The 17406-nt window shown below is 35.0% G+C and overlaps 2 protein-coding genes across 2 annotated transcripts; both read right to left on the reverse strand.

Moving 5' to 3' along the window:
• Positions 1-398: 398 nt before the first annotated feature.
• On the reverse strand, positions 399-2844 carry LOC143626205 (uncharacterized). Its single transcript, XM_077096356.1, has 2 exons — positions 2685-2844; positions 399-1742 (listed from the first exon to the last, which is right to left on the reverse strand). Exons 1-2 carry the CDS (start codon positions 2696-2698, stop codon positions 761-763), a joined length of 996 nt encoding a protein of 331 aa, XP_076952471.1. The 5' UTR covers positions 2699-2844; the 3' UTR covers positions 399-760.
• A 2207-nt stretch (positions 2845-5051) lies between these two features.
• On the reverse strand, positions 5052-8131 carry LOC143627500 (laccase-12-like). The gene is made up of 6 exons (XM_077097298.1): positions 7721-8131; positions 7479-7630; positions 7152-7396; positions 6935-7063; positions 5907-6851; positions 5052-5403 (listed from the first exon to the last, which is right to left on the reverse strand). The coding sequence occupies exons 1-6, from the start codon at positions 7826-7828 to the stop codon at positions 5273-5275; spliced, it is 1710 nt and encodes a 569-aa protein (XP_076953413.1). The 5' UTR covers positions 7829-8131; the 3' UTR covers positions 5052-5272.
• Between the last annotated feature and the right edge of the window lie 9275 nt (positions 8132-17406).

The raw sequence follows: 17406 nt of genomic DNA on the forward strand, positions 1-17406 counted from the left end.
TCTTTCTTTTCCAAATAAAAAACCTATCAATATTTTAATTTTACTATTTTCTTATTTAGTTATAATTGGTTTTATATATAATATCAACTAATGTGAACTTTAAACACGTAAGCAACAAGAACATGTTACACTAAACACAAGCGCCAAATCAAAACCAATAGCAATGCAAACAACCACGTACCCTAGAGTAACATACAAATATCCAAAAACCACCACTCTATATCAAGCACATACTAGCTAAGCACCTATTTGAAACAAACAACTTTCACCTAAGTGGAACAATTAATCTAAAAAATCGTACACTAACTACAATCTGGAAGACATAGTATTGATGATTTTATTTTCATTTTATACAAGACATAATACAATACAAAAATATGAATACACAACTTTAAAGTATCAAATGAAAAAAAAACAAAAGAACACTTCCTATTCAAATGATAATATTACAACGAGGTGATTATTTCCACTTTCAACCTATAACAAGTTCTTACAAGTATCCATAACTCCATCTATAAACTTAGATGCTTAACATAACGTCCGAATCAAGAGGAAAAATCTAAAATTTTAGTGCCCAAGGAAAAAAACTAATATCTTAGCTTCAAGTTCTGAATTCAGAAGAAAAAAACATCCGAATGTTATTAATAACATCCGGAAATTTAGTGTCCCGCTTGTAAACGAGACACTGCTAATTCCAGTTTCACCAATAGATGGTCGAAGATCATGTTATTTCTGCCCGTCTTGTACTCAGGACAAGAAATCAGCCCCCAAACTGAAACCCTAGATCATCCAACCCAAAGTTATAATCTTCGGGTCGACCCGGCATCAGAAAGTCAAACCCATAATCACCTTCAAACCCATAACCATGTTGACTATTCGGCTCCAGCCAAAGACTATCATCGAGTTTCTGGAGCTCATTGCAGCCCACCTCGGGCTGACCCGGGTTGAGATAGCCCATCCCATAACCCGACCCACAAGTATCTTGATGTTGTTCATACTCATGGTCCATATTATGTGACTCCGGCTCACATGACCCGACCTGATCTGACCCGATTCCTGGATCCCTTTGACCCATCATTTCAAGAAGCTCTTCCATATCAAACATATCATTTTGAAACTTAAACTCGTCTTGTTCATCAACTTCAACCGGTTCGTCTTTAACTTCTTGTTTGACCATGGTCAACGGCGTACTATTCGATTCACCTTCATCCTGTTTAACCCGTTTAAAGTCCTCTTGTTTAAAATCCACCGAATGACTACAAGTTGTAGTCGAGTCACAACTCGACGAGCCATTCGACACCACCGAACCACAATTCGGCAAATTCAACCTCGCACACAACCCATACATAACCCGGGCAGCTTCATCATACGCCAAGGCAGCTTCCACAGCCGACCCAAACGTCCCGAGCCACAGCCTCTTACCTCGATTCGGTTCCCGAATCTCGGCCACCCATTTACCCCATGTCCTTTGTCTCACACCTCTATACTTGCACCTCGAGTTTTCGGGGCCCCCTTTACCTTTCATACAACCTTTTTTTGAACCCTTGGCGGGAACTTTGCGTACCGGTTTCGCCTTTTCATCCAAGGAATCGATTTTATTGTTGTATTCCTTCCATTTAGCGAGTGTTTCCGCTACGCATTTCGGTCCGTCGCGTCGGGTTCTTGATCGTTTCTTTCTAGAGGAGTCATTTGAAGATGAAACTGTGTTTGATTGTGTATTTGAAAGACTCATTTCTGTATTACTGTAGGAAAAACACAGAACATCAATCGAAAGGAAGTAATAAGGATATATATATATATATATATATAAGTATTAAGGTTCACAGTAATCTGTGACGTGCATAACACGAAGCAATCAGCGCATTTATTAAACAAAGACCGATCTACTAGGCTTGCTTGGGGCCGAAGCAATCAACTACTATTTTGGTATCTTAATATTAGAAAAAAATAATTAGCTAAAAATTTGGCGCCAAAGTTCTACTTACTCCCAATGTTGTTTATCTCGTAACTTGGGTTATGCACGGTTCAGTTCGACAAAAAACTAAAACTCCGCTTATCGAAAAATGTTTGATTTTGAATTTTTTGACTTATGTTATTGGGTTTTTCGGTTAGGTTTTGATTTTTTTGGATTTTATCGTTTGAGCTTGAAAATTTATGGTTAGAACAAAATAAAAATAGCCCAAAATACGAAGTTGGATCCAAATCAATTTATTAAATTAACAACTAAATGATTAAGCTAAAATTTTTGGCCAATAGAAAAAGAAAAGTAGCCCTAAATACCAAATTTGGATATAAATCATGTTAATGAAATTAATAACTAATTGATTGTTATAAGTGGAGCTAAAAAAATTAGTTACGTATGCACCAACTTCTAATGAATTATTTAAAATAAAAATCTATAAATTCAATTAGGCTCGGTTCATATCAGTTTTTCCATTTTTATTCCATGTAGACTAAAACAGAATCCATTTTTACAAAAATATAAAACTAAATCATCACCTTTTGTTTTGATTCAGTTTTTATGGCTTCCTTTCGATTCAATGGTCATCCATTAAAATTTCAAAACGTGAAGATTTAAATCGAAGTGAACAACAATCATAGCTTAAGCATGAATCATCCAAATAATCAAACATGAGACTTCAAACCTCATATTGAAGGTGAAACTAAAACAAACATATACATACCGATTGATGAACATGAAGCACGAATCAAAAACTCTAATATCGTCTGTACAAATCTGTAAAAACCTGTCTTTGTCCGTACAGATTTTGGGCTAATGGATAAGTAGAATCTTCGCGGTTTTTCTGTTGGATTGAGCAACAACAATAACGTCACAAGCAAATAAAATGATTGGGATATATACATATATAGCCTTCTCTAGACTTATCTAAATATTTTATAATTTATGTTTTTTAATGATTAAATATCTGGATAGTAATGAGGATGACGTGTTCCATGATTTTGATCGATCCGTGGCTCTTTGAGGTACGGGGAATTTGACACGTGGCGTGTGATGGAGTTTGGATTGCGGCTGGTTTCTAGTAACCTCGTTTCTTGCTGGCGAAGAGATTGTTTGCTTAGGTACCAAATCTTTATAAAAATGTCACCAACTTTTCTCGTAACTACAATCCTCATCTAGTAGTAACCTTTTACTTTATACTCTTTTTATTATAATTTTTAAAAAATCATACATTTATACATTTAAGGTTTAAATTTATATATAATTAAGTTGAGTTTTATATCTATCTGTTTATAAATGCCTATCCAAATAAAATTTATTAACATAACTTAGCATGTAACGTTTTAAATCTAGATCTAAAATGTGTTATTAGGCCTAAACCGAATAGATTATTTTTTAACTCCAAATTACTTATGACAAAGTATTAAAAACGCTAAAAATATACTCGGTGAATAAACTAGTCAAGCTCAAACCAAGGTTGACTGGCTTGCTTAGCTTGTTTTAATTAGTTCCAGATGTTAGAGAGTAAATTTAGGAGTGTTAAATATGTCGTGTTTGTGGATTGGCGTGTCCAACCCGACATGAACCCGAAAATTTGACACAAACCCAAACACGACTCGTACCTAAAATTGTGTAAGACACGTGAACCCGAACACGACTCACATATTATTTTTACATATACAAAAATACAAATTTATACAAAACAATTACATTTTGCTCATAATACTTTACATATGATACCAAATCAATTTTATTTATTATGTAAAACATATTTGCTTTTTAAAAAAAATCAAGTTAAGTGGGCCAACCCGTGACCCCATTGGGTTAACCCGGTCTGTTTAGCATAGGGATACGTGTTCGACCCAAATCCGTTTATACCAAACCCAAACCCACAAATTTCGTTCCGTGACGAAAATTCAAACCCTTAGATAAACTAACATACATTCCAATATTTTAAGTTTAACTACGTATCATTGTCGTCCCTACTTATATCAAAACATTTTCTTTTCTTTTAAGTTCAAACAATGTTAACCGAGTTCAATAGAGTATGACTAATATTTTTAAATCATGCTGAGCTCAAGCTTAGCTTAGCTTAAACACGAACCTAAATCTTCCGTTGCTCGAGCTCGTATATAAATTTGGTGGATAAATCCTATGTTTTTTTAATTTATTATTAAAACTTTATTTATCAAAATATAATATGAAAAAAAAAAGAAAAAAAAAAGGACGACAACAACAAAACAGGCCCTCGTGTCAATAGTCAATGTTGTTGTGTTCCCTTTGCCGGTTACCGGTGAACCTTATCCCCCACCAATTTCACGGACTAACGGTGCACTCTCGTCCGAAAACATCCATACTCGTCCGTCCGTACTGCAACATAATAATAATAATAATAATAATAATAATAATAATAATAATAATAATAATAATAATAAGTACACATCTACACATCCATCCAATCCTCTAGGTTTTTAATCATCAATTTGTCTGATCAAAATTTATATCAACAATATCGTGATTCATAAATCTTAATTTCAAAGTTAGGGTAATTTTCGCTAGGAATCTGATAATCTGCCCTAAAAACGATATCTGATTTTCTTTTATGAATAAACTATATAATTAGGAATGTAAGGGGGTGCAAACGACCTGAGCCGAGCCACTCGCGAGTTACTTAAGCGAATAAGCTCGATAACAGCCGAGCTTTTTCAAGCTCGAGCCTCAAATAAATCTCGTTTAGTTATCGAGCCCATGCTCGAGCCTTGTGTTGGAAGCTCGTTTAGGCTCGTAGAGCCTTAACGTGCCTGGTGTATTTTTAAGTTTGACCTGTTTTGGACTTCTTATGTAATAATTTCACACCGCACACCCGAGCTCGAGCTGAGCTTAGGCTTGTTTAAGGTTTTTCACAAACTAGATAATAATTATTAAGTTGTATATAAATTAATTAATAAATAACAGACGAGCCGAGCCGAGCCCAAGATTGAAAAAACAGCTACAAGACGAGCTTTGTGAAAAAGATGAAACGAGTCTTTAAAAAACAAGACGAGCTCGGGCTTGGGCTCTCATAAGTTTGAACTTAAGATGGATAGATTTGATAGATGATGCAATTGGTAACAAATGATGATCATATAGAACCATAGAAACAAAGAAACTAATGAGAATTTGTATAAATTTGAGTATATCAGATTACAAATTGGAATAGGGAAAAAATGATACATCCACAAATTGGGGAAAAAACAACATTAAAATTCAATAATTATAGAAAGCTATATTGCTGTTATGATGATTTTGTTACTGTCATTGGTGTCTCAACTATCAACAAACTGGCAAGTCTTTTGGTGGTTGTTCTAGTGTCTCCATAAGTCCAATCCCGTTATCGACTACAAACACCATAGCTAGACCCCAACCGATGTGAACGTCTAGGTGACAGTGCATAATCCACGTACCTGAAAAGATTAGCGATATTAAGCATTTAAGAAACATTTGTTGGAGATTTAGGCTGTTTGAGCATGTAAATATGCTTGTTATAGTTTCTAGTGTGCACAAAACCGAAAATAGCGATTCGTGACCCAAAAAACTGGCACAGCTGAAGCGAAATAACAAAAACCAACCCAAAACCAACGGTTTGGTTTTATGTTTTTTACAAAAGCTGATTTTCTGTTTTGGTTTTTGTATAAAGCAAACCGAAAAAACTGAAATTACCGAAACCAACCCAAAACCAACGGTTTGATTTTATAGTTTTTTCAAAAACCGAATTTTTGGTTCGGAATTCGGTTTTGCTTTTTTTGGTTTGTTTTTTTTCAGCTAAAAAGTTTCAAGTCAAATGGCTAAAAACCGAAAGAAAACCGACACGGACCCATTGTGAAAACCCAAAAACTTAATATTCGATTTTTGGTCGGTTCGAGCCAAAATCGGCCCATGCACACCCTGTTAATTTCCTATTTTTTACCTGGATTGTCTGCAACGAATCTAATAACCGCCCACCCGTTGACAGGTAAACTAACTGTATTTCTTTGAGGCGGGTCCACAAGGTTGAACTTAGAAGTATCAGTTTTCGGGTTAAAGTTCCCGAAGCCTTCTGCAACGACATAGAAATCATATCCGTGAAGATGAATCGGGTGGTTTTCACTTGTGAAAATACTCGTTCCTTGCAACACCACTTGCACCTTATCCCCATATTTCAGCCTATAAACCTTGGTCCCACGAATCGGTTGCCATAGGGCCCGACTCACATTACCCGTGTAGTCAAAGGTAACCTGAGGGTTCGCTGGAAAATCAGTTGTGAAAACCCCGGGAATCCCATGATGGTGTGCTTGCAACAATGAGAAGTTGGATGGTAGCACAAAAGACACGTTATTCATACTTGCAGTGAAGCGGGTTCCATTTGGTGCTTGACACGTGCTCGCCTTGGCTTTTGACGGGCACTTGTTGATCCCAAGGCCCGCAGTGATGAAAAGATTCTCATCAATTGTTTTAGGAACCAGGGTTTTGCCCTGGCTCCTAAAACTGGTGGTGAAGGCGGTGGCGGTATTGGTATCGTTATAACGTGGTAGGGAGGGCATAATTGGTTTAGACGAAACCCCCTTAGCGGTCGTGTATTTCAAAATGGCGGTAGTGGTGGTGTTGTCGAACGGCGCCCCTTGTGCACTTGCATACGCGCGTGCTGCCATATAATATCGGCCTGGTGTTTGATCACCTTTTAGTAACACATCCGTGGTTTGTCCTGGTCCGAGCATTAAAACCGAGGTTGTGAAGGGTTTCACATACGAAGCATCGGCTCCCACGACGGTTAAGTTGTGGTTAGCGACTTTGAAAAATAATGGCTGGTTTAACGCTGCGTTAATCACCCGTAAGAGGTTTGTTTCTCCTGAACTTATTGGAACTGTTATAGTATCTATGTTCAAAAAAACAATGTATCATTAGTTTTTGCTAACAAGATTATTTTTTTTAATATCATTGTTGAAACTTGAAACAAACCTTTGCTTGAGCAGTTATAAAGATCACCCGGTTGACCGTTAATGGTAAACGCATCAGAAACATTCGGAGCTCCACCGGTTCTTCTCGCTTCGTTAATAACATCAATTGGGTTCGCGTCCCACCATTCACCTAATAACAATAACATCATTAACTTAAGCTGAAGTACATTTCTGATTATGTTTATGTTTAATTTTAATATGTATTTATTGTTATGTACCGAGCATAATGACCGACTCGCGATTTGGTTTAGGGAACGGGTAAGAATCTCCTTGTTTCGGGTGAATAATAATAGAACCATAAACCGTTGCTCTAAGCCATGAACTATGTGCATGCCACCATAGTGTCCCCTCTTGACCCGAGATTGTAAACCGATACGTGTAACTTTGTCCCGGTCTAATCGGACATTGAGTGATGAACTCGGGTCCATCGGCCCATGCTGTCCTAATCTGTCTAATACCATGCCTGAAAATTTCAAAAAGAATAATATTTAGTGAACATATGTAAGTTATATGTAATATTATTCTAGATAAGAGTTTTGGTATACCAGTGAATGGTGACATTGTATTTAGCTTTGTTGACAACCTTTATAACTAAAGTATCACCATTGTTAACTTCCAAAGTGGGGCCCGGGAACTGCCCGTTCACCGTAATAGAATTATGGGTTTTGCACAATCGGGTCACTTTCGTCGCTTGAACCTATTTTCATTTCAAACAATTAGTCTCAAGAAAACATATAAACAAATCAAGAAATGTGTTTAAAAGTTAAAACAAGTTAAGGACACATACAGTGAACCCATGGAAGTGAGTTTTAGCATTTATGAGACATGCTAAACTAGAAAATATCAAAAAGAAGCTCAAGCACAAGTGGCTAACAATGCTGGTTAGTCGAGCCATGGGTTCGATCGGTTTGTATCGTGGTTTGGTTTGTAGATGAGTTTGTTGTGAGAGTTAACATGGGCTTTGGTTGGTTTATATAGTGAAGGAATATGAGGTTGTTTGGAGGTAGGCAAAGTAGGTTATGAGATTAAAAGATAGAAGTACTTAGATTACATTAGCAAGTTGGTGCACCAATGACTTTTAATCAATACTTGATTCACAAGTCAAAATCTTTTGTTTTACAAGCTATAAATTCAGCATGATTATAATTTTAACTGCAACTAGGTGACCATTTACCAACTTCACTATATATTTTATACATTTATGTAGTGTGCATTTTTATACCTCCATAAATACTTAACAGCCTAATTAAAATCTCAAAACTTATATTATTTCTATCATAATTAAGGTAATGTTTCATTAATAAGTGCCCGATTTCATAAGGGTTGATTTACTGGATGGTAATCGTCAATTTGGACGCAATACTAAACTTTCATTACACAACTGATAAACTTGTTTTTTCAATGCAACTTAAAAAGCGTTCAACATCTATTCAGGTTTTCTTATAGCTTAAGCTGTGAAAAAATACATGTTATAACAAAACACTTATGTAAACGTGTCGACCCACTAACATGTTTATGACTTGTTTAACCCATTTTTTGCGGTTCACATACCCTGATTAATACATTTACAACTTAGCTAACACATATATAAGTGGGTTAAATGGGTCATGTTTGGGTTACACAATTTAAGTGTACGAGTTAGGGTTGATATTTTTGAAACATTAAAACATGGGTCGTCATTCAACATATTAACCCGACGCTTCAGCAGGTGCTCATTATCATATTTTAGTATATTACTTGTTATTATTCAGTCACCCTTTAAACGATTTTACTCGCTTGAATTTAAATAACAATAATTTTAAGTTTTAACACCATTTATTTTAATATTATTTATTCGTTATAACCTCTCCATCAAAATGATAATAATATTATTATTTGGGAGTTGAATGAGATTGGGTCATATTGTCAAAAAGTCGTTAACCAATTAGGTGAGAATATTGTTGGATTGTTTTAACTACAATTAGTTATGAATGTTCCAAAGTGACAATGATAGTTATTAGTATCACGTGGCATATACTCTATTTGTAATTACACTGCTTAAATTATTAAATAAATTTAGTTTTCTAATATATATGACATGATTTTATAGGTGCATCCAACAATCAGCATCTAGAATACCTGGAGGCAAGTAAGTTGTCCATTCCAAATTGGTTTGTGTCTTAGATACATTTATTATTAACCAGGACGGGCAAATCTAACCACCATGAATAGTCATGCTATGCACCATAACCTCTATATTAAACATTTTATTTCATATATGTAAAAAAGATAAATAATTAAAATGCTTTATAGGATGCTTTTATGTATACTTAAATGCTAATGATTTATTGCTTAACTCATTGAGGTGATACACTGTAACACCCTAATCAAAGGCGGCGGAACATGCCGGGGTGCAACGTGATTGGACAAATACACAAGACATATTAAAGTGACAATATTGAATCAACTCATTATTTTCATTCAAACATCAAGGTGACACATATTGTTCATACAAATAAACACCAAAATATAAAAGATAGATATTGTTCATTCTTCTAATAACCTAGCGGTATCAAATAGAATGACGTCTTCGCACTCCAACTCAAGAAATAATCAAACCTGTAACAATGCATAAAATAACATTTGTCAACACGTATGTTGGTGAGCAATTTCATAGTTTTGAGTATATATAATATGAGCGAAATCCACAAACGTATATGAGACTATAAATAAAAGCATCAATCGTGGCATATAAAACATATGTAAATGAGGATCCTTTCTACTCGGTAACAACCGACATACTCGGATAATGAGGCACTATTCTACTAGCACAAGGCTAAGTAGTTAGGGGAGCGTATGATCATACTTAATGAGGCTCAACAACAACATAAAAATAAACACTCGCGCAAGTAAAGCATATGAGACATATAACACACAATAGAGCAAGTATTCTAGCATCATACACCCTAAAGTTTGTGGTTTGAGAAATGAGTATAATATAAATTATTTTTGTTGAATAAGTATGCATGTTACCCCCAAAAGATAAAAGTGAAAACGGGGGATGAAATGTACTCACGTTAACTAAATAACTTGAAAGATTGATTCGTGAATAATCGGAGATCGGGTTTAACGAGCAAGACCTAGATTAAATGGGTCTTAAGTTAGTAGGTAGTCTTGGAAGGGTTTAAAGTAAAGTATGACAAGTAAAGTAAATAAATGAAGTTTATGGTTTAAAAATGTAAATATTTGGGAAATTAAAGATATGTTCTAAAAAGTAAGTTTACTCGAAACCGAGTCTTGGTATTTCATTCATAATTATTACTCAACCTATGTTAAGTAACTTATGTGGGTTATAATGCACTAATACAAGACCCTTTGGGTATATGAACACCAAAACAAGGTTTTAATCGAGTGTTCGGATTTGTTAACTTGGGTCTAGATAATTAACTAAACTCAAAAGTTAACTTTCCAAAATGTTTTAAGATAACTCAATAAAATCGAAAGACTTAACCAAGTATATAGTTCTATTATGAAGAACCTTAACGTCTGTTAAGTGAGTATTTGGTTTCACCGGTCCAAGCTTGTTATAAGATCAAGTTGGATACCGACACACCAAGTAAGTTGATAAAATACTTAAAATTAGTTTAAAATATATTCTTGAAGAAAATATGAGTTTCGATGGCCAAAAACACACTTGTGTGTCTTAGGCAAGTGAACTCGGTTAGTTCGGTTTTGGTTCGGTCCTTGACTCGGAATGATACCGAGGATGGTTGCCACATACCCATATACCATAGAACTATTAAAATGGTTTTAGAAGTTACAAGGTTCAAATCTTTCATAAGCATGTTTATTTAACTATTTTAAACAAAACTAGTAAACAAAATATTTTAAACAAAGGCTAGTAAACAAGAGTTCGGTCTTGGTTCGGTCTTGATTCGGGTCTAATCTCGGGATAAAACCGAGACTAGTGACTTCATACCCAAGACCATGAAACTCTTTAAACATGAATTAAAACTAAACTATTTTAACTATTTTAAACAAAACTAGTAAACAAAACTATTTAAAACAAAAGCTAGTAAACAAGAGTTTGGTCTTGGTTCGGTCTTGATTCGGGTCTAATCTCGGGATAAAACCGAGACTAGTGACTTCATACCCAAGACCATGAAACTCTTTAAACATGAATTAAAACTAAACTACTTACAATATAAACAATACTAGTAAAGCATTAAAGGAAAATAGTATAATCAAGAACTACAAAGAGTTCTCCATGAAGCCTTGCCTTGTAGCATATCACCTCCCGAAGAATATGAAAGCCGAAGGAAACAAGGGGTGCATATTATATATATGTTGTACCACAAGATATGAATTAGTAAGTAACAAAACAAAATTTAAAGAAGGTTGTTGTTTGATAATTATGAACCTTGAAGGTTAGAGATAGTGTTCTTAGTTTGAGAGAGAAAGAAGATGAATGAGCAAGAAGAAATGAAGGGGATGGGGTTGTTTATATAGGGAAGAAGTCAAACTTGTTTTCCTTGTTTTATATCAATACTTGCATGTGTTTTTCTTTTAAGTTTAAACAAGTCAAATAATACAAACTAGTAACAAATCCAAAAAGTAAGAGATGATTATGAAACATAAAAATCCAATATTTTATATTAGTGAAAGATTTGGTTTACAAATCGGGTCGGGTTTTGATAAAATACAAATACAAAAAAGACCGAAAATGACGAATGTTACATACACTCAAAGAATTCAATTTGGGAATGGGAGAGATATTTGGTTTAATTGTTCAAGTCCCACTAGTGACAAAAAATAGGGGGTTCCAGTACTCGGGGAATGAAGATAAGCGGGTGGGCCAGTGGTTCATCACTAATCCAAATTACCCGTTCTAGAAAAAATGTATACTTAAATTTTGAATATTTGTATATCATTTGTATTTATTAAAATCATTTGTTTAAATATACAAATAGTTCATGCGGTTTTACCTTAGTTACATCTTTTACCATAGTCTATGTGATTTGACTCTAGATATATTTATGGATTATGTGGTTTTTATTTTGTAATAAATTCGGGTCTAACACTGTCTATTAGATAAATTGTTAAGTTTGTGTGGAATGGTAGTATTACCACTATGACAAATTTGTCAAATTAGTAGTACAATTTATGTCATAAATAAATGTAGGTGGCAATCATAAATCATTCTTACAAATAATGAGTTTATTTGAACAAAAAAGTTGTATATCAGTTCATATCCTCTCGTCTTCCGTTAAGTTAAAACAAAAACAAAAACAAAAACAAATACTTGCCCTCTCATCCCCGACGAATTCCAAGCGAAAAAAGACCATTACCTCTTTTGCAATCTTCCTCGTCTTTTTAGTTGTTGGTTACATAAACTAGCTAGTTCCGTACTTTATTTGATAAAAAACCAAGAAAAAATTTATTTTAATGCTTAATAGCCTTGAGCAAGGCTACTACTCAACGGATGAGCAAGATAACGGTCCATGAAACCCGATTACCCAACCCGTCAAACCATGTATTAGACCCATATTCAAATGAGGGGGGTCGGTGGGCATCGGGTCGGTGTTGGATTAATTTCTATTCCGGGTCACAAGTCGGTGAACCGGGCCTAAGAGGTTTTAACAAGTCGGTTAAAGTCTAAGTGGTATTATGAAACATTCCATATGCTTGGTGGCCAAGTTCACCTTGTTGGCCAAGTTGACCTTGTTGCCCAAGTTGACCTTGGTGGCCAAGTTGAGTGGTGACCACATATTATGCTTGGTGACTAAGTTGGGTTACTAGTATAAATACATGTACAAAGTTAGTGTTAGATACAAAACAACAACAAACACAACAATCACCACCATCACTACCAAAGATGTTGTAATCAGTTTTTTGAGTTATATTTTCTGGTTATAATATAAGTCGGTTATTTCTAAGTTGTGCGTTAATTATCGTATATCATTCTTGAGTCGGGTCATGTCGGGTCCCTTAATTTAGACTTTTCTTACCCGAACACAATCCATTTTGAAATTTGAATATAGGAAAATTTTAAGATTCGATCACCTTCTAATTGTATTTACGCTATGATATTATCATATAACTAGTATAGATTTGGTTCCAAAATAAACAAATCCTAAACCTAATTTGATTTATCATCATATTCATAAATAGTCTTAACAACCATGCAGAAATTCGTAATTGCCTATGCAAATCATGATCGGCCATCAATGGTACGTTCTTATTAATCATATAAAGTATAAACTGTTAATGATCTTTTGTTAATTATAACTAGTTATTTATTCACAAACTGTTAATCGATCAATTGATTAACATAAGCTGGTTATTTACATAAACTTGTTAATGAAAAATGATCATGTAACCATTCTTAAAATTATATTATTTGTTACATATTAAACTCATACAGCAACAACAAAAAGTTTCATAAAATTATGATATTATCAATCATTGCATGAAATCATATTCAAGTGTTAAAAACTTGAATATTTATCCACAAACAGTGATTATTTATGTGATTATTTATCCACAAAATTTTCATGACAGGAATTGTTACCGAAACGTTAATGAATGTATATTTGCGTTGTGATGTACACAAATGGACCCATAGTCTATTTCGAGCGACGGCAATGAACAAAGTAACAAACACCAACTGTTAATGAGACACAAGCCAGGGAACAAAAGGTGAAACCGAAAAAGAGGAAGGATCCATAGCCTGTGTTTCGAGCGCTGAACAAACAGTTGATGAGACACAGCTGGAAAACAAAAGGTGGATTCTAGAAATGACGTAACATCCTCGTTAAACAAGCTTGTTAACAATTGTAAAGAGAATCCAGCAAATGAGAAAAAAAATCAACCGAGCTTGGTCTTTAAACAAGAATGAAGATAGCCGAGGTACGTTGAAAACGTGGAAGTTTGATCCTGATAATATTAGGAAGTTATTAATTAAGATGTTATAGTCGACTAGCTTCCTTTTTTGTTTGTAGAACGAGAAGGTTTAGGGAATTCATGGAAGCCATTTGCCCTAATTTTAAGGTCCTATTTACAGTGGCCCGTGATGCATTAGATTATTTTTTTTTGGATGAAAAAAAAGAAATTGCGTTATTTCTTTCATTACTAATAAACAACGAGCTTCTTTTACAACAGACACGTGACATCAATCCAACATGTCAACTAAATGTGGTTAAGTGCATCTTTTATTGATAATAACTGGCAAAACCATAAGAGAATAATAACTTTTAAACAAATACTTAGCCATAAGAGTGAAGATATTGCAGGGGCGATTCACACTTTCTGTCCCCAATGGAATGAATTGCCCCCACGATATCTTCACTCTTATGGCTAAGTATTTGTTTAAACTTATAATTCTCTTATGGTATTGCCGGTTATCATCAATAAAATGTGCAGTTAGGCACATATAATTGACACTTGGATTGATGTCGATGTGTCTGTTGTAAAAGAAACTCGTTGCTTATTCTTAACAAAAAAAATCACGTGGTTTCCTTTGTTTCATCCAAAATATAATCTAATATATCACCGGCCACTGTGAATCGGGAAGGGACCTTAAAATTATGGCAAAAGGGCTTCCATAAACCCTTCTCATTTAACAAACAAAAAAGGAAGCTCGTCTACTATAATCATCTTAACTAATAACCGCCTAATCTTATCAGGATCAAACTTCCATGTTTTCAACGTACCTTGGCCATCATCATTGTTGTTTAACACCTAGTTCGGTTGATTTTTTCCCGCATTTGCTGGTATCTCTTTACAATTGTTAACATGTTTGTTTAACAAGGATCATCTGCGGGGGCGATTTTGGTGTGTCTTGTTGAATGGGGGATATCTAACTCTTTCTAACAAATACCATCTTTTTGATCAGGTGCCAGATAAAAGTGTTTGGGCATATATACCAGGAAATTGAAAATAAAAATTACTTCTAACAACTTTCACAGAATTACAAATTTTGTCATTTAAAATAAGACGAATTACGGTTCGTATCCTTTTTTTAGTTTCCTTGCAGGCGGTGTACTTTAAACTTTTTTTTCCTACAAGTTTTGTCCTTTACGCTATCTGGGTTAGAAAAAGTCAGTTAAATCCCATCACGTGAGGCGCATGTGAGGGTAGTTTTGTCCTTTCATATATCTCTGCAACTAATCCCCCCTTTATCAGTCTTCGCCCTCTTTTTAACCCAACCCCACCTTCAATCGATCAGGGTACGATTAGGGCTTCAATCAATTACGGCTCGATGCGAAATTCAAATACCAGGGCTCAATTGATGATGGCTTACTGTGTTTGTGGCAAGGTAGCAGTTGTTCGAACTTCATGGACTGATAGAAATCCAGGTCGTCGGTTTTTCTCTTGTCCGGACATGGTAAGTGTGTAATTCGATTTAAGTTCCAGTCAATTGTTTATACTTCATGTTTCTCCTCTTTTCCAGACATCGGATTGCCCCTTTCTTGGATGGCGTGACCCACCAATGTGTGAACGGGCATTGGAGATTATCCCGGGCTTATTGAAGTCGAAAAACAAGGTTGAACAAAGTTTAGAGAGTTATAAAGAACAAGCAAGGAAGATGAAGAACAGATTAGTCATTAGTTGGATCATTTTCATTGCAATTGTAATTGCAATGAAAATGTAACTAGTTGACTGAATTTGAAGTTGTTGACTATTTGTATTTTGACTTTATTAGTTAATTTAGGACTTTATGCAGTTTAAGTATTATGTATTTTGACTTTATTTTGGATGTAATTTTGGATCCCTTTTAAGCAATGTATCATCAGTTTATTTTGGATTTAATTTAGATCTTTGGTTAGTTTATTTTGGACTTTTGGATGGATGCTATACACAATCTGCACATTGTGCACTATCTACACATGATGCACAATCTGCACATTGTGCACTATCTACACATTATGCACAATCTACACATTATGCAGAATCTGCACATCACGCACAATCTGCACATTGTGCACTATCTACACATCCATCTACAACATCCATAAACCATAAACCAAGAGATGAATACTGCATAATATGATCTGATCTGATCCAAGGGCAAATAAGTAAAAACTGCACAATATGCACAAAAAGATGAATGAGTCATCTGCACAAAATTCCATCTGCCAAACCATTAAATTATGTAAAATCTGATCCAAGGGCAAATATGTCCAAACCCTTAAAATAAGTAACATCTGATCCATCTGCAGTTCTGCACAACCATTACCAACAACCATAAATGCAAACAACAACCAAGTTAAATAATGAACAACCATATTAAAAGCTACTTGTCATTTAACAACTACTAAACATTAATCAACCATATTAAAGTCAACAACTTAAAGCAACATTAGTCCAGACAACAACTTAATACATCCATACCATGAAAAACTTGAAAAAAAGTCTAACAACTTAAAAATATCCATACCATAAAGTCATAAAAACTACAAAAACAGTCAAACAGTAGGCACATTAATCAGCAAGATTTTTCATGCATGATCTCTTGTTGTGACCCTTTTAACCACATGTCCCACAAGTGTTTGATCCTTTTGGCTTTGTCTTTCTCACTGCCTTCACTTTCTGACCTTCACCCTCCACAGCCTTTCCCTTGCCCTTTGCATCAACCTTTGACTTTTTCCTTGAACCACCATCTTCCCTTTCCATTGCTGACTTTTTCCTTGATTTCTTTGGCCTTCCAGTTTGCTTTTTGAATTTAGGAGCTGTGATCTGGATTGGGACTTGTGATGTGGGCCACATACTCATACCATAGATGGGATACACCTTGTAGCTATACACTGCCTTCTACCTATCCATTGTGTAAATTGGTTTGACAAATGTTTCTGGCCTGCCAACAGATCTGTCATGTGCACCCTTCACCCAAATACATGCCACCACATGTCTATAAGGTATCCCAGTTATCTCCCATCTCCTACATGCACATGTACTTGTGCTCATGTTCACTACACACTGATCACCATATGGACCTGTTACCTGATAATGATCCTCACCATTCCAATGCACAGAGTACCTATCATCCAAATATGTAAACCATTCACATCATTTACAAGACAAGTAAATATTCACATACAACTCACCTGCTTGCTTTGTTCTTCACTGACTCCATAATTTGTGTAGCATATGGTGTTAGTAACCCTGATGACCTATCAATTACCTTCAACACAGTAACAATCTTCCTCATCACATATTCTCTGATGTATTCCAGCAATGTGATAATAGGCTTGTCCCTTCCATCTACCAGCTTTGAATTGAAACATTCACACATGTTGTTGGTCAACACATCAGACATTGCTCTACCTATTATAACAAAACACAACAGATAAAGGACAAAACTTGAAAGTTATGAGAGAATAAAGGATACAAAATTAAAAACTTACCAGAGAAGTGTGACCTTGACCATGTTTCTGGTGGGATCTTAGATACCCAAAGATGACACCTTTTGTTCAAGTTTTTTAGGTTGTTCAT

This window comes from Bidens hawaiensis, unplaced genomic scaffold (genome assembly GCF_021521415.1).
Source record: "Bidens hawaiensis isolate Kalapana, Puna unplaced genomic scaffold, B.hawaiensis_p1.1 tig00000458_1, whole genome shotgun sequence".
Classification (NCBI taxonomy): Eukaryota; Viridiplantae; Streptophyta; class Magnoliopsida; order Asterales; family Asteraceae; genus Bidens; species Bidens hawaiensis.